This window comes from Manacus candei, unplaced genomic scaffold, assembly GCF_025592945.1.
Source record: "Manacus candei isolate 608988 ecotype Guabito, Panama unplaced genomic scaffold, ASM2559294v1 h1tg000057l, whole genome shotgun sequence".
NCBI lineage: Eukaryota > Metazoa > Chordata > Aves > Passeriformes > Pipridae > Manacus > Manacus candei.
The window spans coordinates 6,761,854-6,786,037 of record NW_026138105.1 but is presented as its reverse complement, the minus strand read 5'-3'; the positions used below and the strand labels follow the sequence as shown (position 1 = coordinate 6,786,037).

General features: G+C 42.8%; 1 protein-coding gene across 3 annotated transcripts in view; it reads right to left on the bottom strand.

The window, feature by feature from the left end:
• Positions 1 to 24,184, bottom strand: part of TSHZ2 (teashirt zinc finger homeobox 2) — a 221,516-nt gene that overhangs the window by 76,050 nt on the left and 121,282 nt on the right. For all 3 annotated transcript variants that reach the window (XR_007907123.1, XM_051803329.1, XM_051803328.1), the window contains exon 2: positions 11,474 to 14,549. Coding sequence is in view for 2 of the 3 variants with exons in the window: in XM_051803329.1 (XP_051659289.1) it covers positions 11,482 to 14,549 (3,068 nt within the window). In the remaining variant the exon portion in view is untranslated. The remainder of the gene's footprint in view (positions 1 to 11,473; positions 14,550 to 24,184) is intronic.

Below are 24,184 nucleotides of genomic sequence, written 5' to 3'. Positions count from 1 at the left end.
AGGTAGATCCTGCTTATCCTAGTGAGGACACAAGAGATCTGAGAAGCTTTCTCAAAAGTGAAAGAACTTAAAAAAAAAAAAAAAAAGAAAAAAAGAAAAAAAAGGGAGAAAAAGGGCCAGCAGAGACAAGTGCAAGAATGAGGCCACGCTCGGCTTATTTTGTTGTCTTTTAAGATAACACCAGATCATCAGTGGGCGGTTCAGAGAGGCAGAGGAGCAGCAGGGTTTCCTGCCCTGTGAGCTGAGCAGCAGAGGAGGAGCCGGTCAGCCCGTCCCCAGCAGCCTCGATAATTGCCCTGTTAACAGCCTTGAGCTGCCTCCTCCGTACCTGGGCTTTGGAAACAATTAGAAATAAAAACATATCCCAGGGAGAGGGAGCTGTGGGCACTGCTCACTGCTGGACACAAGTGCATTTCCAGGCTGGGAAAAGGCTCCCCCTGCCAGCCTTGGCCCTGGTGTGCTGGGGGGGCATCGAGGCAGGGTGTGAAACACCCTCCAGCCCCACGTTTGCCCTCCTGGCTGGCTGAGCTCCTGCTGTGACTGTGCACTCACAGCACTGGCTGTGGAGAGCTCCGAGAACAGAGTCAGAGCCTGACACAGTTGGAAGAACCATTAGTTTTCTCAAGTCACAATTATCTCTGCTCCCACATTTGTGTCCTCTCTCCTGTCTCGTTTTAAGTAAGTTACAATTCTCCCACTCCTGTTACTGAGTAGATGCAGATGCCACTTAGTTCAGTGTGATTTATAGCCAGTAGCTAATGTTCAGTTATAATTCCCCATTTTAGACATGAAAAATAGCCGGTAATGCTCAACACAAGGGCCTCTCAACAATGATATATAATTTAAAAATTAACACGAGGACAGAGGAGACGCGGGATTTTGAACTGGGGACTCTCTCATTCAAAGGTTAAATCTCTACAAGGTGAGCTAAAGGAATTAGTTGAGTTATTAAGTGGATGCCTGTGTTCTATTTTCCCAGTACATTAGCTGTTGCAGCCTTTTCCAGTTCAGCTGTGTTCCGCCCCAGCATGTTCAAAGTGCAAATGCTCGTGGCACTGTGTTCACACATTTGCTTTTTTTTTTCAATGTCAAACAAACTGGAGCTTTGCAGAGCCAAAGGTCAAAGTGGAGGGTCCTTAAGAAAATCCCCTGGGAAATGATGTGATTGTTCTTATGTCTTTATTGTATATAGAATCAGGCTTCATACATGGCTCGTCCTTTTCAAGCATCTTAAAACTAGAAGTGAGTCATGACTCATTCCTGCAACACCTAAGTTATATAAGTGGTCTCATTAATTTACTGGAGTATCTTGCATAACTAATCATTTCCAGGATCAAACTCTGAAGCCTCTGGAACCTCTGAACTGTGAAGAGCTCCTTTAGAAACAGAGAAGTTAAATCCCAGCCTCACACGATGAGTCACGAGCAGAACAAGGGACAGAACCTGCATCACCCGACTCGCTCTGCCAAATGCAAACCATAAACCCCACTTCTGGCAAAGCTCAGCGATGCAGAAAACATGCAGGGAGGACAGGGAGCATGGAAAAGGAAAACAGCTTGGCTATGGAGAGGTTTTGGATGTGGCATTCCTTTCCTGTCTCTTTGTGTTCACAATAAGATGCAGCTCATATCCTCAGTGTCTCCTGCTGCACTTTGGTTAATGGTCTCACTCCAGCATCAAATATTACATTTATGGATTACAAATTTATTGACATTTGACATTTGCATCAGCTTTCACCTGATCAACAGGAGCTCTGACTGCCAAAGGGAATTATTATGGAAGATTTCAGCAGCCACGGGAATGCCAAAAAGGTCATTAAATCATATCAGAAAAACAATGTGTTCGTAGCATTCCTACATTTAGTCTTGCCAGTAAATCTTCTGGTTGATGCTCGGACCACCTACAGATGATACTCAAAGAAAAGGAGAAACAGGGAGAATCGAAGAGATGAATTAAATTAAAACCAAATGACATGACGCCTGGCACAGTGGGATCTTTAATTTTCTACTCTATGACTCCAGAATAAGCAAAAAAAGCAAAACAAAGCACAGAAGCACAGTGGCTTGACTTTGTCTGAGTGAATTCCCTCCATATAGGCAGGGCTTAACTAAATAATCCTGAGTAATGTGTGCACCCCACATTATTGCATGAGATTTGTATGTGGGAGGTGCAGGATTCAGAAAACATATGGCACATGGAAAACAAATGACAGGGTGTGCTTTTACACTCATTTTGACTATACTTATCACTCGCCTTGATATTTTTTTCCGGACGTGAAATATGAATGTAGGAACTTTCACCCTAATCTCTTTGGAAAAATACTGAGAGTTATTGTTTTTGTGCATTCGTGATTTACAGAAGAAGGCCACCACATAATTCCTGGGAGCACAGACAATGTTTTAAAAACACCCATCAAATAAACAGAATTACCTCCCTCATAGTTTTTTTGTCTGGATGACAAACTTGGGTCTTGCTCCATAAAAAACCCAAGGCCAGCGTATTAGGGCTCCATGGGATTATGGAGAGAAGTGAGTTACTGAACTGGAAGCCCACCCACAGCCTGTGTGTGCATGTCTAGTGCAGGGTGAGCTTCCCTGAGGGCTGAGAGGGCAGGAAGGAAGGGTTGACTTTGCCCTTCTCTGGTGGAAGAGCAGCGTGTTCACTTCACATGAACACAGGCAGAAACAGCCCCCAGCATCGCCACATCCCAGAGGGACTGGGGTATTGTCATATCCCAGAGGGACTCTTCTTAATATCCCTTGGGATGTAGACCACGGGGTGCGTAAAAGGCAATGCCAGTCTTTATAGTGGCCCTGTAAAGGAGGTTGGTAGCCCTGAGGATGCAGTTCCAAGCGTGATCAGTGCCAGCAGCTTGTCTTGTCCCCCAGAAACACAGCTGGTGTGTAGCCCCTGCTGTGCTTGGAGTGCTGACTGATGGGTACAGAGAGCACATGGGGAGTGGCAGAGGCAGTCAGGGAACTGGGCAGAAAGGTTTTTCCAAACCTTGGTTTGACATAAGAGAGAAGTGGAGAGGTAGAGCTGTGTGATGGAGATCTCAACCAGCAGCTGAGCACCACACCAGGGTTACCTGGACTGAGACACTGTCAGTAATCTCTGTGGTTTGTGATTCAAACTTGGAGGTTTTCATAAATAAGGAGTGTTTGTGAGTTTTCATTAAATGACTGTGCAAACAGCAGGTTCACATTGGAGTTTCAACAGTTCTCCAGGAGGAGAGGGCAAAACCACTTCTGTCTGCACACAGAGTGCTTTGGAGGTTGAGAAAAGCTGAAAGCAAACCCCAAAGGGATCGAACTGGTATTTCATGTGCAACAGAACAAGCTGCTTTGCCTTCTCTGAATTACTGGTCCGTGCTTGGCTGAGCTCTGCAGTGAGACTGCGAGTCCTGCTCTGCACACAGTGCAGACAGAAATCCTTTGAGTGGCATTTTCATTGTGCCATGGGAAACTCCAAAGGCCAAACAGACGATGGAATAAAGTGGGCTGCCCTTAGGACTGGGGCTTTGAGATCACCTCTGGGTGTGATTCCTTCCTTAGCCATGTGCAAAGAGCAAGTGTGAAGGCTCAGCACTGCTCTGACTGCCAGGGCTGGCTTGTACATCCCTGCCTCGGGACAGGCACTTGCAGAGCTCACCCCAACAGGCCCTGTGGTGGTGCCCAATTTTCTGCAGCCGTCAGAAAGGCCCCTTGCATGTTCTCTGCAGCTCTGGGTGCAGGGATAAAATCATGTTCTTCAGCTGAAGGAGTGCCTGGACTGTAAACTGGAGGCTGGGAGGGTGTTCTGGGAACGGCACCACATATCTGTCCTGTTATTCCCTCACACTACTCATGGTCAGAGACAGGATGGACACAGGGACCATAGGCCTAACCTTGTATGGCTTTTCTGGTGTTCTTATCTCACTACTATTCAGCTTTCTGAGAAAAGCAGAAAAATGTCATAACAAAAGTCTTTGCAGTGTTCAGCTGTCTGGCACATCTCCTGGTACAAAGCCTTGTGCAGACTCAGGACTAGGGAATAGAACATGAACACAAAACATGGCACTCGTTCACTTATAGCTGGAGGCTACAGGCACAGAGAAAGCTCAGCCTGGCAGTGATGCAGGGAGGGAATGTCCCAGGGGGGGCAGGAAGGCTCCCTCAAGCACAGGGGCTTTTGGAGCTTGAGGCAGTGGAATATGGGCCCGACCTTCAGCAGACGGTGCAGAGCTCCTGGGAGAGAAGGAGAAAAGGGGAACAAAAGAGCACGTGGAGTCATGGCCTTTCTGATCTCTCTGTTTTGGGTGAACTTGGAGGTTCTTTTGGTTCTCCAGTGCAGCCCAAACCCAGCATTTCCATGCCCTGCTGGAGCTGTTGTGCAGTTGTGCTAATCGTGGGTGAGTGTGGCTGTAGAAAGGGAAACTGGAGATGCTGAGAACGCCCTGGTAAACCATGTCCTCTCCTTTCTCCTCCTGGCCTGTTTGCCTTGCCTTGCTGTGTGCACAGTTTCCATGCTGGTCACTTGATAACAAATCAAAAAGAGATTGCTGGAGTGCAGGGGCATGGGAATGCTGAGCATCCGTTCACTCTGAGGCCTGGAATCCTCTGCAGGACAGGCTTCCCAAAGGATGAATTCCTTCTCCTTCTTCCAAACCCCCTTTGCTGTAGAACAGCACTGAGCAAATGGTCTTGGCTGGCCTGAAGAAAGGCTGGTGAAGGGAGGCAGAACCTGCCCTGCACAGACCACTCTACTGCTTGGTCCAAGGCAGCTGCTGGAGGAGGTGGAGTGGAAGGAACAACCACATCAAAGCCACTCCAGCCACCTCTCCTTTCCTTTCAAAAATGTCACTGCGGCACCCTCCACTTTCTCTAACAATGTTTATCATTGTTCTTCAATTGTCTGGGACAATAAATGGTTAGAAATGAGCATATATCACCAGGAAATCTCTGCCTGCCCCTTCCCCCAAGCAGTGTCATAAAAACGTACAAATTCACATTAATAATGAAGTGCATTTCCCCGAGAAGCCACTGTGTATCTCAGGGAGAGCAGGCAAGGTGGCAGTTGCTGCAGAGTTTCCTATTAAAGAGCAGAGCAAATACTCATAAATCTGATGAGGGGCCAAAGCACATGTTAGGGCTGTCTCCCACTTAATGGAACCTTTTCTGAAATGAAAAAAATATATATCTCGATACATTCAGGGTATTCATTAGACATGACAACCTCCTCCACTCCCACCCCTCCCTCCCCCAGTCCTGCATGAGCTGACCCCCGGCAGCAGAGCTGGCTCTGAGTGCTGGCAGGGAGGGATTTTGGAGGGGAGGAGGAACTGGTTTGTTTTAATAAAGGGATTGTGTAAATTTACTACAACGGACAAGTCCCTGGCTGGCCCCGTCTCCCTCCTTCCCTGCACTGCAGCAGCTGATTCGCGGGCCGTGCTCCTCCGGGCTGCCCGGGCTCTGCCATGTCCCACAGCCACGTCATCCCGGGAGTCCATCTGCCGGGAAAGCGAGCCCATGGAGCCAGCACTGCACCCAGAGCAGGATCCCTCTGGCAGGAGACCTTTCCTGCCACCTCAGTCAGAGTTTGGGAAAACGGGATTCTCCAGACACTGGGAGAGGCAGGAGGAGCATCAGTCCTTGGCTCGTCCAGGGCTGTGATTTTGCTGCCTTGTGTGGTGTCTTAATGTTCTCACGGGCTGGAGACTCAGGGACTGCTGCCCCTTCCCGGAGGTGAGATGCTCTTGGGAAAGAAACCCCGTCCCGTGTGAGACCCGAGCTCTGTGTGTTCTGCCTCATCCCTGCTCTGGCACACCCTGAGTTGGAGCTGCCCTGGTGCAGATCCTGCCTGACCCCTCTGAGGTGTGAAAGCCAAGGCAAAGACTGATCCTCCCTCCTGTGGACCTGCCTGGATGCACAAACACACCCAGCTCTGAATGGAGATGGGAAGAGATGGCAGAATGAGACCTGAAGACTACAGCTTAATAATCATGAATTATCTGTTCATTATCCCAATAAATAGTGAAAAATCTCTTCCTCCTTTCCTCCTCCCATAAAGCCATATCTATAATTTTCCTCATTTTCCATCTGTGCTCCATCATATTTGCACTGAGTGATCATCCTGCTAAATTACATTATTTTTATTGAAAGGTGCTTTGCAGGGCTGGATACTGCTCATGTCTTTTCCTTTTGCTATTGATCTTTGTGATTTGATTGCTGAAGTGTAAAATGTATAAATAGGACTCAGGTACCCTTCCTTTGAAATCTCACTGGGTAAAAATGTTCTGCTATAGATTATGAAGGCTGTAGCATTTAATAATATCAGGCACAGTAAGGAGAAGGCAAGATTTTGATATCCTTATGAATACTGAATGCTAGAGGAGGTAGGTGCTATTCAAGGTCAGTTAAAATCTGGTTGAAATACTTAAAAGTTGCTGTTTCCTTGAGAGCAGCAGAGTTTCCTGCCTTGGAGCTGTCATATACAATGTGCTTATGCAGAGCCCAGGAACAAAAAGGGGTTGACCCAGTGGGCTGGAAGCTCTAATGCAATGTTAAATAATATTAATCTTAATAGCAACCTGTAGTATTCATAAAAAGCCAGTAAATCTGCCCAGATATATCTGTGCTGGCACAGTCTGATGTATCATGTGGCCTGACCCTGCTCTCAAGGAAGCCAGGAACACACTATTACTGGTTTTACAAGGACAATGGTTGGATTGAAAAGTTGCTATCTAGAAAAATTTCAAAGATTTAAAAATGTTCAATTAAAAAAAAAAAATCCTGATCTACCACTTTGGGGAAAGAGTGAAAAATTTCAAAGGATTGGGGAAAGTGAGGCTTCACCAGAACAGGACTATTTTGAGGGGGGAGTGATGGGTTGGAGGTAGATTCTTGCTGACAATGGCAGAAAGGCCAATCTGTTCCTTTTCCTGCCTCTGCCTCCTCTCCTTTGTGGTGCTCAGCTATTTTACCCAGTTGATCCCAGCAAAATTCTATTTGAAAATGAGACTTCCCCCCAGAATGTTTTTCCCATTGAGAAGCCACCATTTCCCAAAGCGTTGATGTCAGAAAAGTCCCACCTGAACTGAATACTCAAGAATTCCAGGCGATGAAGCCTTTTTTTCTGGCTGATAACGTGGTGAGCACAAGCCTTGGCTTGGCTGGTAAATCCTGCTCACAGAACTGTGGTGGAACCACTGCAGGCAACCACGTCCCAGCATGGCTCATTCTCCTGAGAGGCTCTCTCAGCTTTTAATATTTGTTGCTAAGAAGAAATGAAATTTGCAGAGCAAACTAAATTCTCCAAAATATAATTTTGGGCTACTAATTCAGCAATTGTCCTTGACCATGTAACACCCACATTGGCTAATAGTGGAATCTGATGTTCAGAGCAGCTCCTGCTGCTTCAGAGGGATGAGAAAATAAAATCCACAGAAGGAAAAAAAAAAATCTTCTATTTTGGTATACTTAACACATACAGTTATCTACGTGTCCTATATATCATTTAACAAATTGCTTTGCAATTCTTACAGGGCGTGGTATAATGACTGATTTAAAATCACTGCATTGCTTAAACTGCATTGTTCTTCATCAAGTTGAGTCATTTTTATGTGAAGTGTCAAGCTCTCTAACAAATAACTGCTGCCAGACAAATCAAGTTCCTCATCTTAAAGCTACGGCTAAATAGTTTATAGCTTTAATCTGCTCACTGAGGTGTGCAGTCTATGACAGTAATTATAAATGCAAGGAGAAATTATAGCTGAATGCTTTAACTGCATTAGGAGCCATTTGATGAACAATCATGATTGCCTGCTCATTTTCAACAATAGAGGGCAAGTTAGTGTCAGTGCATTAGAGGATTTTCAGTTCTGCTCTGCTCTTTCTTCCATTTACCACAGAATGTCAGTTGTCTCCTATAAAGTAGGGGGAAAAAAAAAAAAGTGCCTGAGAAGCTTTAAACTTGATGGTTAAAAAAAGACAAAGGAGGAAACGGAGAGAAAAACTGTTTATCATTATGACTCATTTTTTTTTACTTTTGCAGCGGCCTTACTTTCAAATTAGTTCATCTCAGGTAGCTGCCTGTTTGCCTGTCGGGGTCTTTTGAAACAGAAATCTCCCCCATCAGGTTGGTAAATTTGACTTTATAGAGAGCTATTTCTGTAAAAAGTAGTAGCTAAGGCCACAGAAAGCCTCAGTTAGAGCCCAGTTTCGAGCCAATCTCACCTGACTCTGAAGTGAAAAATACAATTCCGCCTTGCCTTTTTCCTCAGAAAAACATAAAAATTCTAATTTAGTTGAAAAAAAAGAATAAATGCTCTTCAAAGGTAGAAGTCAACATACAAATTACTTCTAATTAAAGCCATGTTCCCTAATGTTTATGGGTTTTCTTTGAAGAATAGCAATAAAAACAAATTTGAAGTGGGTTAAATGAAAGAGAATGGAGATGTCTGATTGTTGTATATTACACATAATCTTACTTTATATTACTAAACCCATATCAGTTAGAGGAATTCAAGAAAACACCAAAGATGAATATAAAATAGATATATATGTCTTTACATTTAAGAAGAATTTATAGCAAATTTCTTACAAACAGCCTCACAGAGGTCTTAAAAATAAATCCATATACATAACACATTTTTCTACAGTACTAACCCAGATTATTCATTTATATTTTTAATGATAGCTAACATTTGAAAATATAACATCTGATAGTAAATGCTGTTGAAATATAAAGTACTTTATGTATTTGTATACTTCGGGTACTCTTTCCACTGTTTTATTTCCATTCATTTCAATATATATTCTCTATTTTTATTTTTATTTCACCACAGTATTGCCTAGAAGAAGGAAACACAAACTCTTACGTGTGTTTTAAGGATCTCAGCTTCATATTCCTTGTTTCTAAATACTGTCCTCTCCTCTAGGTTATTATTCAAACGTCTACTGGATCTCAAAAAATAACATGGTAAGGATAAGTAAACCCTGAAAATCCCTGGGATTTGATTTAGTCTCCTTGCAGATCTCAGGAAGAATCCATCTGAATAAACTCTGGCCTCCCCACTCCCAACCCAGTGAGAACTTCGGGAGGCTCACGGCTCCGAAACTGTAATAAAATCTTTACAATGCCATCCCAAATACCCCATCATTTCAGACAATTTGTGCTATCATGCATACCAACTGAAATTATAGCTCCAGATAACAGTGCTATCACTCTGCCATTGCAATTTAAATATATTTTTCCGAAGGTAAGATGCAACCTGCATCTCGATATAAATTAGAAATGGATGAGTATTAAGAGGACAGCAATTTCTCGGTATCCAGAGGCAGGAAGGACAGTACCTTATTTATGTAGTTACACATCAGCTGAATAATATGTCTGTGTGCAGGTTATTACAATGCAGAAACCACACTTTTTTTTTTTCCCTTGGAGATTTCTCCCCCCCTGTGTATTTGCTCCTCACATGCTCAGCAATGTGTTTGTAGAGGTGGGTGTTTGGTTTGCCTCTTAGTAATAACACAGTACTTTTAAGACCAAATCTGAACCTTTTGTCATGTATTAAGCCATGAATGTGCCCAAATAACTGTTGTATTAATATATTTGGCAGACAGCTTTTGTTTGATAGTACCCAAATTATTGGTTTGCTCTAATATCTCCTGTGTGAAGACTATGAATGGCAGAGTCTTAATAATCACTAACTGGTGGGGAAGGAAATAAAGTATGGTCTGTGTTTTTCTGCCCCATCTCTCTGGTATTTTGTCAGGTGTGTTGATTTTGAATGGCCAGCTAAACAAGGAACATTTATTTGTTGAGTCCTAATGTTGGGTTAAATGCCAAAATAGAAACTGGAGGGTATTAGGCCTGTTTGGAAAGCAAACTTCTTTTGAGTAAGACGGCTAAAATATGCAGAAATAAATCCATTCCAGTGCAGACAGCACGTACAAGATGTATGCAAAACTTAAATCTTATTGCACTTGAACACTGACGTTGTACTCCACAGTAATAGCTTCTATTACCCATCCCAAAGTAACCCTTTGATTAGTGGTTTAAATTATTCAAAAGTAGCCTTTTTAATGGAGCTTAAGTGACGCAGAGTCCTCGTGCTGGCTCTGGCCACAGAAAGTGTTTCCTAAAGCTTCATGAATATTTGCAGGCAACACATGGGAGATCTCCACACAAACGGGTACTCAGCCCCTGCACCCTCAATTAGCCAGAGAATGGCCACAATAACTGGGGGATCAGTGAAAACTCACAACACATCTTTAATTTTGACCATCTGACGAATTCATTTTCCCGATGTTAATCAAGTAATGAACACGTTGGAGAAACCCTGAATCTGCACATGATTATTCTGTGAACAGAAGCAGAGCCTGAGTCTGCTGGAGGAATTGCTGGGAATGACTAAACAGAGCCTTCCTGGAAAAAAACCCCGTTAGAACAAAAAACTTCTATTTGGACTTTAGGTTGATGTTCTGCATATTTATTTAAATCAAGAATATTCAAGTTTGTGAATCAAGTAAAATTAAAAATGCAAAAAATGGTGTGTCATCTGAATATTACATTACATGTTATAAACATTGGTTGTGGCAACTGGTGTATCTTTCAGCAAAAAATAGCAACACTAATGTAGAAGTATCCTACTAACAGGGCTTGGAAATATTAAGCTTGTAAAAAATCTCGCTGCTTTTTCAATTAAGCTTTAACCCCCCCAGGTTATACCCAAACTTGCACTGAAGTCAGCGATGTTTATGGATTGACTCCCACCAACATGAAGCAAAATAGAATCAAACATCTTCAAGATTAAAAAAGGAATGATGGAGAGAGAGGTTAAAATGATGTGACAAAAGAGGCCACTCACAGTAGCAAGTGTTTAAGGAAGTGTAAAATATTAAAATATTTTACAAAACTGAACATCCAAATATCAACAGAAGAATAACTGAACTTCAGATAGGAACTTTTCAGAGTTATTGGTAGATTTTTGAGGCTGTGTTTGAGATTATGAGAAACTTGGAATAATTGAGATTTTGCTAATTTGACTTTTGAATTGTCTTCTTTTTCCCCACCAAAATCAGATTTACTGGTCTGTCAGCACTGAAAGAGGTAATAACCTTTTGGGTTTCAGTGCTCTTTACCTGCTTTTTTTTCCACTCTCACTGCAAAGAGTAGCACTAAGTCCTTGCATTCCTCACAGAAGTGCATAGGATGTGAAAAGATTTATTCTTAGAAACAAAAGAGAACTGGGAAAACAGGTATTTTGAGCATATTAATAAGCAGCAACTTTTCTCTATGGGGCAGTGTGGTTCTGCATTTACCAAGCTCTCTTCTTGAAAACACTATAAAATGGATAAGTACATGTGCTTAGATTAACGGCGCAGGAGCACGTTATGCATTTTATACTGTTTTCCTACATTAAGAAAGTACGAAGTTCTTATGGAGCCTCCTTAAAACGATGCAATTAAAACTCACTATAGAGCATGCATACCTTAAGAGTTATTCTTCATCCACTTCTGCTACAAATTGTGAATGGTGTTCTGGTGACTTGCTGTGTGTTTTGCTTAGATGAAGTTTTACTGCATGTTTGCTCGCAAATGTCCGACAGCACAACTTACATTTGAACTTAGAGTCTGTGTCCTCTTCCCCAGCTATTGTTTCAGGAGATCTCTGAACTGAAACTCTGGAGATTTCTTGCTCTACCTTGGTTTGCTGCTCCACAGCCAGCCTGTTCATGTCTTTCATTTGGAAACCTAGGTGGGATTCTAAGTGGCTAATGTAGGTAGATGGGGTTCGGAACTGAGATGCACAGTCGCTGCAATAAAAGACTGGATGTCCTTTGTCCATGTTTTTCAAAAACTTTGTTCCTCCGGTTTTCCTAAGCTGATACTTGACATTTGCCAACCAGTGGCTGATGGTGGTCATCGACAGTCCAGTGAATTTGGAAATCTGCATGCGCTCCTGCGGGCCTAGATCTGATAATAAATATTTACCTTCAGATGTCTGGAAGAGGCTGGAAGCAAACTGAGCTTGCAAAATGAGAAGATGCTGAGGGTTCCAGTTTGACTGTCTGCCCTTCCTTTTATGCAGAGTGGACACTTCTGCTGAGACATCCTCGAAGCGTCGGACATCTATTTCCAACTTCATGGACGGGATCCTTGAAGATGCAGCAGGTTTTGGTGTAGTAGCTTTGGGAAGAACTTTGACCATGTCGGCGATGTCAGACAGAGCATGTTTTTGAGGTGGAGAAGTACAAGATTGTGCTTGGGCTGACTCAGCTTTCTTGCCTTTGGATTTGGTCAGGTCAATAGGCTGATCGTTGTTTTCAAACAAATAGTGCCTGGATACACTGGCAGGCTTTGGTGGGGTTGGAGCAGGAGATAAAACCGGCTTCTCCATCATATTTAGATTACTTTTGTGGAACATAGAAATTGTGCTAGAGCTGGGGCTGCAGTTGGCCTGTGGCTGTAAAGGCTCAGTGGCTTTGCCCAAGTGATTGTTCAGCACCGACTGCAGCGCGCTGAGGGGGTTGACACAAGGCAGCTCCGAGGAGTGGTTGGTGGCAGCACAACCATTGCTGAGAGAAGCTGCTGGTGGCTCCTTGAGGACTGGTTTTTCTTTTCCACTGTCCTCTTTAATTTTGTCTTCTTCTTTCAAGGGACATGGTTCTGTCTTTTTTGGCTCCACAGAGGTTTCAGGTTTGAGGAGAGGTTCTCTCTCGCTCTGGCTGAGTGGGGCCGGCTCAGCTTGGACGCCCTCTTTAGCATAGTCCTTCTGCACCTCCTCCTTGTCATCAGCCTCCTTCTTCACTTGAGTGCACTGGGCCACGTTTGCTGAGATAGGGACCAGAGGCATCACCTTCCACTTGGGTGCTATGGGCCTCAATTTATTGGTCATTGTGGGCCTGATTTGCAGCACTTGGGATCCCACTGGCAAAGACGGCTTAGCTCCCTCTGAGAGCTGGTAGGCTGCGTGGATGCTGGGATATGCACTCCAGCTGGGAGCTCCATTTTGAGCTTTATTGATGGCTGTTGTGACAGTGTTCTCCAAGGACTTTAAAATGTCCCCACCACCCTTTGAACCATCTTCTAAATCCTCTTCTCGGAGGTACTGGTATTTCATTGTGGGATCCAGTGGCTTTTGAAGAGTGTCTTCATACTCCTCAGTTTTTACTGCTTTCTCATCTTTATTTGCATCATCAGCTTTATCTTTTTTACTCTCCTTTTTCAGTTCAGAGGTGGGAGCTGTGCACTCTGCAGATGATTTAATGGTCGATTTTGAAACCGGGCTGTCATTGGCTGGTGCCTCAGACAGCGATTGCATTTTTTCCACAGCTAAAGGATCCAGAACGAGCTGCTTTCCTTTCTTTGAAGCCGAACTTGTGACTTTCAGGAAATGGCCCGTGACCATCATGTGGGTAGTGAGCTGCTGCAAGGTGTCGTGGGAACTCCCACATTCCATGCACTTCAGAATCTGGGATTTGCAGGCCTCGAACTGCCACGTGTAGCTGGCACCGTTCTGGTACCCGTAGCGGTTGTTGGATGACAACTGCAGGTTCGTGTTCTTCTGAGGAGAAAAGGTATCCGAGAAAGACCCCGTCGTGGAGTCGGGGGAGCAAGGCCTGTTCACATCAAACACACGTTTCTTTGCTGGAGTGACCATTTTGGAAGAAATGGTTGGTACCGGCTCCTTCAAAGGCACTTTTTGGTAATGTTTTGTTTTGATCATATGAACGCTCAGATCTTGAAGGGAATCAAAAGAGTCACCACAGAACATACACTTCAGAACTTTTTGTGCATCTTCCTTGTCCATGTCCTGGAAGGCCCTTTTCCGGGGCTTTGAGTAGCTGGTAGGTCTGTGCTTGTCCTTTTTGTGGTTGTCATCTTGGTAGTGGCCTGTCTCGTTCATGTGGACCGTGAGCTCCACCAGGGTGTCGTAGGCGGCGCTGCACTGCCGGCAGCGGAACCGGCTGGCGCCCGTGAACACCGTCCCGCACATCTTGCTGTTCTGCCTGTACAGCTGCACCGAGCTGAACAGGTTGGGCTTGGACACGGGCCTGGAAGGTAAGTTCTGCTGCAGGCTTTTGGACAGCGCGTCTTGGTGCCAGTCAAAGTCAGCTTTGTTCCCTCCGTTTCTGTTGTCGCAACTCCGCTTCTCGGAGTTGGACAACTTGAACCCCAGCCCCAAGCCTGTCCAGTAAGAGTCCGACAGGATGTTGGCATAGACCGCTGTCATTTTGTCCATGCAGTCGTGTGCTTCGCTCTGGGATTTGGGATGGGTGCTGGATTTTGGGTCCTGGGGCTCTCTAGAGCAAATGCTTTTAATATCTGCCACATGGTCACTACCATCACTCAGCAGGGATTCATTCTCTGCGTCCTGGTTGGATATGTGACTGACAGGGGAGTTCTGGAAGCTAAAGTTCCCTTTCTGCTCAGGACCCACGTCATGTTCCTCATCCGTGCCAGTGTCATTGCTGCCCTGGAGCTGAGCAGTTGAGTTGTCATCATCGTCTTCTTCCTCCTCCTTTATGTCTTCCTCTTCCTTTAAATCTTCCTCTTGGACATAACCTGAAATGTAATGTCAATATATGAAATAACGTGGTAAAGGAGAATGCTCCAGTTTCTAGTTTCACTATGTGTTTTCTTTACTGGATTTTGTTTTAATCTACAACTGTGTTCCCTCTTAGTTCTGGAAGTGAAAAAAGCCAATGATGTCTCTTTTTGTGAAGGTTGCTGCAGTCAGTTGGCAGATGATCATAATTCTTTATAACTGCCAGAGATCCCGAGTTAATAATTTTCCTGTCAGGGGAGTATAATTCTAACTGTTCTGTAATGGGACAGTTGGAAAATTCATATGTAAGTATTTAAAATTTATACTAAAAGCTTCAATTCTATGAAATTGTTTTTAGCCTCAGTGAGAGAAAGGGTGGAATTGGCAAAGAAAAGAAGAAAAATAGGTGCCATAATATTCCTGGTTCAGAGCATCATGTAGGTACAGTCACCTTATGCCATTTGATCACCTAAAAATGCACTGTAGAATATACACAAATAATTTATATGTCAAAATACAAGATATGAAAGCATTAATAGGCATAAGTGCAACTCTTTTGTTTGTAAAAGTAATGTACTGTGTAGCATAAAAACAAATTGTGCTTCAGTGAAAACAAATCCACAAATTTCAGAGCAAGAACCCTTGGAAGCTACAGCAGAGTATTAAGATATGAGAGGGGAAAACCAAAGTTAACGGTAAAACTGGAAAAATAAAACAAATCTGGAAGGATTTTCTTTGACAAATTATTTAATTACTAAGACGAACTTGGGATATGCACTCCAGCTGGAAGAACTGTAAATTTGAAGTTGATTAAGGAATTCAGGTGTTGGGTTTTTGAGGGGTTTTCTTATCAAAATTTCAGCAGGTCAGGTCTTCCCAGGAGATTGGTTGATGAATTTTCTCCAGGCTGCTTTGGTGTGTTTCCTTAAGATCTAGATTTTCCTATCAAGTAATTATGTAAAAAAAAAAAAATTTAAAAAAGCCCCCAAAACTAAACCCCCAAATCAAAGATGCCCTTAAAAAATAAAATAAAATAGTAAAATAAAATTTTAGTAGTTGTAGTTGCAAGGGAACCCTGAAAGCTCAGAGAGCACAAGCAGTTGGACTTCGATGATCCTTGTGGGTCCCTTCCAACTCAGGATATTCTAAATTAGACTAAAAGTGCTACTTATTTAAAATCCAATCCCTTCCCATTTTCTGAGACAAGCCATTTTATGGCTCTTTAAGAACCTGGCTCATTTTGTTTCCTTGAATTTGGTGCTCCTGAACAAATGATACCCTTTTAGCAAATCAAAAGGGATGGGCAGGAACGGTAGAAATGTTTTGATTACCATCTGGGCAAAGCCTTCCAGAGCTTTTCCAGAAGCGTGTTTCAGTTTTCCAATCTATTTCCATGTGTATCTCACCCCTTCCAACACATTTGCCACCAAGCCAAAGAGACCAGAACTAGAGGAACCATTCCCTGGATGAGGCTGCAGCATAAGAAGAGGGAAATGATGGCTCTCTGTGGATGGGCAAAGAAACCCATATAAGACATCTTTCCTACACCCTTCCCACGGGCTTAGGAGTTGCACTGATCACTCTGGCTCAGAGCCAGGCTTGGCTTATTGCAGGGGTGGTACCACACAGCTTCAGAACCAAAGACAACAGCAAATGGCCTGGGCAGCACTTCAGCACAATAAAATAATAACCAGAGTAGTGGCAACACTGTACTCTCCAGCAGATCTTTCAGCAAAGAAGCTGAATATTAAATATGAAGTGCTAAATACTCAAAAATACTCCTTTTAGGAGTGTGCTGGGTCACCTCAAGCCCCATCCCCAGGTGGCCAGACTGAAGCAGCAGCAAAGACAGCGCTGAGAGCTCAGTACTTTTCCTCCTCCTTAAACTTTTTCCCTGATAACCAGGTCCTGCTTCCTCCTTCTCCTGTGTTTTTCAGAGGGACAAGGAGAAGGGAAGGACAGGGAGGTGGCAGAAGCTCCTACCCAAGAGGAGCAGTGACTGGTCCCACCCCAACCTGAGGTGCTGCACTGGGGAGGGCTCACAGTGCCAGGCACAGCACAACAAAACCAGGGAGGGAATCCAAGGCAGGAATCAGACAAAACAGGCAACAAAGAGCTTTCACACCCTTTGGGTCGGTGCAAATCTGATTCTCCATTTCAGCACCAATTCTTTTGATGCTCTTAAGCCATGTTTAACCAGAAGGGAAGTTTTTCCTTCGGAAGATACACACAATAATTTCTTTCTCACAGTATCCTTTGTCCTTCTAAAAAGATTTACTAGGAAAAGCAGAAGTATCAGACAGCTGCACATCCCCCACAATACAGATAAAATTTGCTGCTTAATTAGGCATTGACATGTTTACTATAACCTTTACAGAAGAGTAACTTGTGCTGAGAAATCCTTTTTCTTTTCTCCCTGTGTAAGATACTGACACAATCTCATGTAAGTGGTAAAAGTAACCAGTTGCAGTATTTGAAAGGGGTCTACAAGGAAGCTGGAGAGGGACTTTTCATCAGGAACTGGAGCAATAGGACAAGGGGGAATGGCTTCAGACTGAAAGAGGGGAAATTTAGATGAGATATTGGGAAGAAATTCTTCCCTGTGAGGGTGGGGAGGCCCTGGCACAAGTTTCCCAGAGAAGCTGTGGCTGCCCCATCCCTGGAAGTGTCCAAGGCCAGGTTGGATGGGGCTTGGAGCAACCTGGTCTTGTGGAAGGTGTTCCTGTCATGGCAGGGGGGTGGAACTGAATGGTCTTTAAGGTCCCTTTCAAACCAAAGCATTCTGTGACTCTGTGATTTTTAACTTACCAGAAAGCACCATCAAAATTTCACAAAACCAACAGTCACATCTGTTTTAATGGTTTAGGTGTTTGGGCAGCTTTGAAAATGCATTTCAGTATCCTACTTGTAAAACCATTTCTGTTTATGTAAATGATTTAAATTGCTGTGGGCATTTTAAGGACAGTGGAGACCAGTTCTACAAGACAACCAAGGGTACCAGACATGAACGTGTCCTTCCAACAGGGTTTTTTAGTAAGATTTCATTGGACATGAAGTTTGATCTGAAGTGATGCAGCTAGTTAACAGAAACAACATTAATTTAAGTGGACTTTGCATTATTTATTTTAAAAGTAAAGGGTGTCTTAAGCCTGTACACCCAGATGCTTTAAATGCAGAGTCTGTAATAAGTAGCATAAATTTTGCACGTCGTACTGATGGCCATGTAATAAATTGTTGAGTGACCTGTTCTCTTCCCACCAGTTCTCCCCCAGGCTTATTCTGACATTCCAAACCTCTGAGATGCTCGTACATAGCTGTTTTGCAGGGAAAAAAAAAATTAAAATTAAAGGAATCCAAACTCAATAAACAGATGAATAGCTTCCCCTTTTTCCCAGATGAGAATTTTCCCCACCAAAGTAAACAGGCCCAGGCAGATGGAAGATGGGCAACGTGCACTCCTGAAGAAGTGAAATTTTAATATCATTAAGACTGGACAAAACCCAGGAGCTTCAAAGCATCAAATAGAAGCAATTTCTGGCTTCTTAAATGGAAACACAGCATTTGGTTTAGTGGTGATTGATCCCAAGACAAAGTAGTCAAAATCACGACATCAGTAAGGAGAATATTTTCATATGGATAATAATCACAAATACAACTCTAAATTATTTGGGGTTTTTTAATTTTGCTCTGTGCTTTTGTGATGGAATTCATGGTAACTTCAGAAAGCTGCTTCTCGAGGAAAAGGGGCTGCAAGAAACAGCTGATTCTTTATTCTTTAAAAGAAAACACTTTCTTAGCTATTTCTAGACTATTTCCACTATTAGAGGAGCTAAAAGAAAACAAGTCCAGTTAACACACCTGCAAAAACTCTGAATGGAAGGGTCTAAAGCCACCCACATCCACCTGGAGCTTGGCCTTTCCCTGCAGGCAGCACCAATCCAGCTCCAGTGGTGCTGGATCCAGGATTGATGTTCAGGCCTCTCATCTGTAACTGGCCCCACGTTATACATCATTCCTGACCTGGAACTGTAGAGTGTCAGTACATCTTTTTTTTAGAACACATTCATCCTGACTGTTAACTTTTCCACCAGTGGATACCATTTTCCCTCAAATTTGCTCTTTTTCCATGTAGAGAAACATTTCTTAAAATATATATATACATATATATACATGCTCCTTTCCAAGACTGGAAAACTTATTTTCTGCCAAGGGAAGGGACAGTGAATCATTGTCCAGAACAACACTGCTAATCCATGTAAAACCCATCCACCATCTGCACTTCTTCAGACATATATATTCCAGTTTTACTTGAAACAACACCATCAGTGGAGCAATCTCACAGTGCTAGGAGGTGATCTTGTTTCCTTCTTGTCTGGCTCCAGCTCAAACATCTTTTTGTGTTTGGCAGAAACTGTTTCTTTCTCTGAAATATTTCAAGCAGATAATGGAGAATGACCACTTCTCATTCCTTTTTCTCAAAGATGTCGAACTGCATTAACTGCCCAAAGACAAATCTTAACCTGGCTCTTTGTAGAAGTTCAGAGCTACAGTTTCATCCCAGTTTGAAATCCAACTGAAGAGATAAATTGGCAGCTGGGGGAAAAAAATTCCCTGCTCCATTGCATAACTCCCTATCAAAGGCATTTTGGAATTTAACAGGAGTAAAAGCAGTGGAACACCCTGGAAAAGCAATGGAGTTTCATGGAAAGAACTCTCAAAATATGAAATTTGTAATACAAGAGTGAACTGTGCAATTTCAGAGCTTTTAAGGCTATATTAAAAATTCCTGTACCAGGGAAATAACTTCCTGTTAAGATCTCCAAGGTGGAAAGAAAACACAGGGAAAGGTTCCTGCTCCCACCACAGGGGGAGCAGAGAGCTCTGAATGACGGGTGTCAGGGACAAAGGGACACCTCTGTCACCTGGTCTGAACATCCTGGGAGTGCCAGGTTTAGTTCTAAAGCCTTGTGCATCCCGAGGAGGGTTTTACACATCCCCAGAAAAGGCTGAATACGCTCAGTTGCCTCTTTTTTGGGAAGCCAGTTAATTCTTTTGGATAATGGGAAATTCTTTGCACCTTCTGCCGCTATTCCTATTTACCGTCACATCCCAACATCCCATTCCATCTGCAGGGGCTCAGCAGGGGAGTTTCAAGCACCACTTGTGATGCAACTTGGCACTTTAAAGGAAGGATTTTTCTGGATAGTCCTTTGTCTTTTTTTTTTTTTTTTTTTTTTTTTTAAGAACTTTATTTTTCAAGCACTTACAGCAGCTGATACCAAGGCATGAATTTCTGCCTCTTGCAGAGCAGGAGAAAGAGCATCCACTGCCATCCACTGAGGACAGAGGCAGCCTCTGTGGGAGCAGGGGAATGAGTGGCTTCTGTGCTAGCAGAATTTTGCCACACAAAGGCAATTCCATGAAGCCATAACTATTATTTATATGCGATGCTGAAATGAAGCAATTTGGGGCTTTCATTTTGTTGTACTCTAATTAGAGTTGTATTATAAAGTTTTCTATTAAATGTCCAATTTCCTACTGGTTAAGAAGGCAAAATACCCTGGAGTTTCAGTGGGACCCTTGGCAGCACAAAGGAGAACAGATTATGCCTTTTGTACATTGGATCCTGCACAGTTATGAGCCAAATGAAAATGATCAGTGGCTGGAAGCACATGTGCAGGGAACTGCCTTGTGAGTGACCCATAAACTCAAAGAAAAGCCAATAATAAACCAGGAAAAAAACACCCAGCACTCCAAGGTAGAGTGAGAAAAGAGAGGTGAGCTGATGTGAGCAGCTGAGCTGAGAGTCCAGAGCAGGGACAGAATGACGGGGGAGTTTTTTTTCTTGGGTAATTTTCCTTAAGGATAATGCTGTTTACATAGTCAGTTATTAAATAAAAAGCAGCTTCAGTCATCCTTGCCATGCTCTGGATTCAGTCTGAATGGCCAAGCAGCTGCAGGAATGGATTCAACCACGTTCAGAGCCAACAGTTCCAGTTCCTCACACGAGGGTTCACAGTGGAAGTGAAGAATTTGTCTCTGGATAAAAACATTTCTGCTTGCTATTTTCTACAACCCCCTGGAACCGACAATTTCATTGTTTCAACCAGCTGAAGGTGTTTGATGATCTCCAGATTGTATTTTCAACTAAAATGCTTTAAAGAACACTCTGAATCCTCCATCACTCAGTGCCTGAGCTCGACCTGTGCTCCCCTTGTCCCACCCACCCCTCCCTGCCCATCCCTCACTCCAGACTCCTCATCCTGATGAGGTTTTGGGCAGGTATCAAACAGTCACACATCACCACACCATCATTTAGTTGCCAGTGCAGGCACAAAGGCTGCTTTCCAACATGCAGCTTGTCCTGAAAAACAGCAATAGAGCAGCAGCAAATATGTTTTCCTCGTTAGTCATTTTAATTGCACCACTGTAAATCACTTCACTGATGAAAACAGAAGTCTGAAACTTTTGTCTGTCTTTGCCTTTCTTCTGTTGTCTCTTGTCCTATTTATTGTTGTGGAAAACAGCAGAGTGGTTTTGTAAATTTATAGATTATCTCGTTTAAAATCCAAGTTTCAAATTATGTTTTCCCTCTTTCTTTATCCCAGGTTCCCCTAAGTACCAATCTAAACTTCTTTCAATGGCATGAGCTACCAATCAGAATCACAAAAAAACCATATATCTATAGAAATTGAAATTGTAATGAGTCTTACCAGTGTATTGCTAACACTTTGGTTCATTTGATATGAACTTTGTTTTTTTAAAGTACCACATGGTAAGGCTTTGAAACTTCAGTTTGTAAAAAAAAACTGTAACAGCCTTACAGCCTTTGAAGTCACTACTGATATAACTCTGAACAGATCCATTCAAGTTCAACTAACATCAGACAAATGTTTAGTGTATCAGAGGAAGCCACAAAAGCAAGGATTTCATCAATATTTCACAACAGCCTCAGGGAAACTGTAGATTGCAATGCTGTAGGGCAGCTAATGGAATTACACACAAGGGTTTTGTACATTTAAAATAAGCAGCTACTAAAAAAATTACCCTTCAGTTTGATAGAAACTGTATAAAACTGCAGATGGGAAACAATTAAATAGCTACCAACATTTATCCGTGTCAGCCTGATAGGTCATTTAATAACAGGTATTTCTTTCCTTCTTTCTTTTTTTTTTTTTCCTGGTAGGGCAATAATAAAGATTAACATTTATGAAAAGTAGCATAAAATATAGTACAGCCAAATGAATAATTAAAGATGCTTCTGAAGAATTTGTTTGCTATTGTATGGCCGTGAAGGCTGCTCTCCAGTAATGAAGTACATTTATATTAACTACAATTATAAATAGAAAGAAGATGAGGATTATGTTTATGGACACTTGCTTGTTATCCTCTGAAAAAATAAATCTTTGACTCATTTCTATGGAATCCATGTTTTATCTCAGGGATAGCAGTTCTCCACAACACATTCTCCTGGAAGGGAGTTGAGCCCTGGCTCTGAATGAGTGAGGAGCACATGGAGGTGGACACGGGACAAGAACTAAACCAGGGAGAGATCAACAGTCAGCACTTTCCTTTGGGAGCTCTTGGTCAGAGGGAGGAATTCAGCATGTGAAACAAAATAGATCTAAAGCCAGATCCATATAATCATATCCCTTTTCATGACTGTTCAAAGTGCAAAGATCTCACAGAACTGGCCCTTCACGCTGCTGGTTTGGGGTGTTTGGGTTTGATCTGCTGCTGTGGGGAATTGCTGTTTCTGGTAATAACTGACTCTTGCTCAGTGCACAGAATGGCACCATGGGAGAGACAAATTATTTGCTTACTGTTTTTAAAAGGCTGCTTATTTCTTGGCCTCTCCAAGTCAAAACAGACCAGCTTGGCTAAATACAACAGAGCACCCAGTCTCATGCAAAAGAAGTTAAGCTCCAGTTCAAGAAAGCTCATGAACATTTGTCCCTTTTGGGGTAAGAGTAGATAGGCTGCTGTGCCACAAAGAGAGGCTGTGCCTGATGATGCTTCACTGCCATAATGACTTCATAATCAATTATGAATATGTAAACAATAACAGCCTGATCTTGGCAATGTGACTTAATTAAATGAATCAGCCTGGATAGAAAATCTGGTGGAGGAAGAAGGAAGAGTCAGCTGTCCTTACTCTGAGTGCTGAGTTGGCCTCTTGCAATCACACCAGATCAGTTCAAAGCTCAGATGTTTCTGTGAATAACCTCCAGGAACAACCTTTTCCCCACAAACTCCCACCTCCCTCCCACTGAGCTGCACCATGCTGCTGCTGGTGCTCGTCCTGCAGGAGCCCTGGGAACAGAAAATCCAGAGCCACCTGAGGACTCAGCCTGAAGATCCAGTGAAGGGTAGAGATGACCCAGCAGCACCTCTCTCATGCTTTTATTAAAGCTCATAATTCATGCACAGCTGAAAATGCTGCACAAAATTCAAGTTCCTTCAACAACGTGTTGTCCGGGACCTGTATTAGAACCTATTTAAAAAATATTAATATGGCTTTAAAAGTGCACTGTTGTAACATTTGTCTAAAGAGCAGTGGGCCTTTGGATTTTCCCTTTGGATACACAGATTACAGCTCCAAAATAGTCTGTTTTAGGCCATAGTTGCCAGTAATGTTCATAAATCTGTGCTGGTTACTCAGAGCTGGTTAAAAGGCTGCAACATCAGTTCTCTCTCAACATCTCTTTAGATAAGGTACATAAGCAGAAAGTGGGAGTATAATGAAATATATCTTCCTCATCTTCTTGCTTTGTTTTGATCCTGCATTCCAGGCAATAAAAAACTGCAAATAATTCTGAAGTGTGAATTCTCCCTTACTGGGATCTCGGTGGAAAAGCAACACCCAGATCATCAGGTGGGTTATTTCCCTCTTCACCTGCCTTCCAGGAACACGCTGTTGCAAATGGTGGTGTCTGAATGAACAGTCTGTTTCTTTAGTGACAAATATTATGGCCAACAAACATTGACTTTTGGCCATTAGACTTGCCTGCACTTATGGCCACATAACCATCAGAGCCCTGAGGCAGCATGAAGGTCATTACCCCAGACAGCATCTTCCTCTGACCAGCTCCTCGGGTATGTAAGCAATAAGCAGTTGGAAGAGATTGATATGATACTTTGTGAGTAATTTGGATGAACTATAACACTAACCCAGTAAAGTATTATAATTTTAAATGTGTCCAGAAAATAATTGAAATTCTGGTTTAGCTTCATCATAATGCACAGTGCCGGGTATATTTAACAGCTGACTAGTTTAGCATGAATATTGCTTTACAAATGAGGTCATATTGTTTTTAAGAAACAATATTGCTATCAAACATGTTTAGGAGGAAAAGCAAGAGATTATGAGTACACTTTTAACCTTTCTGTCTCTTTCTATATCTGTTTACTATGGTGATTTAGGTGCTCAGTGTTGTTTGAAGGCAAACATAGAAGGTTCTGGCATTTAAAAGAGATCCAGTAATGAGCAACTGGCAGTCAGATTCTTTCTTATTATTACTCTGTCACAAAATCTCTGTTCTACATCACTCCATCTTTGCAACACCAGGCAGAGATGAGAAAGGTCAGAACATCTCCTTCAAACACACAGTCTGTACATGCACAACACCCAGGAGCCAGAATTCAGTCCAAG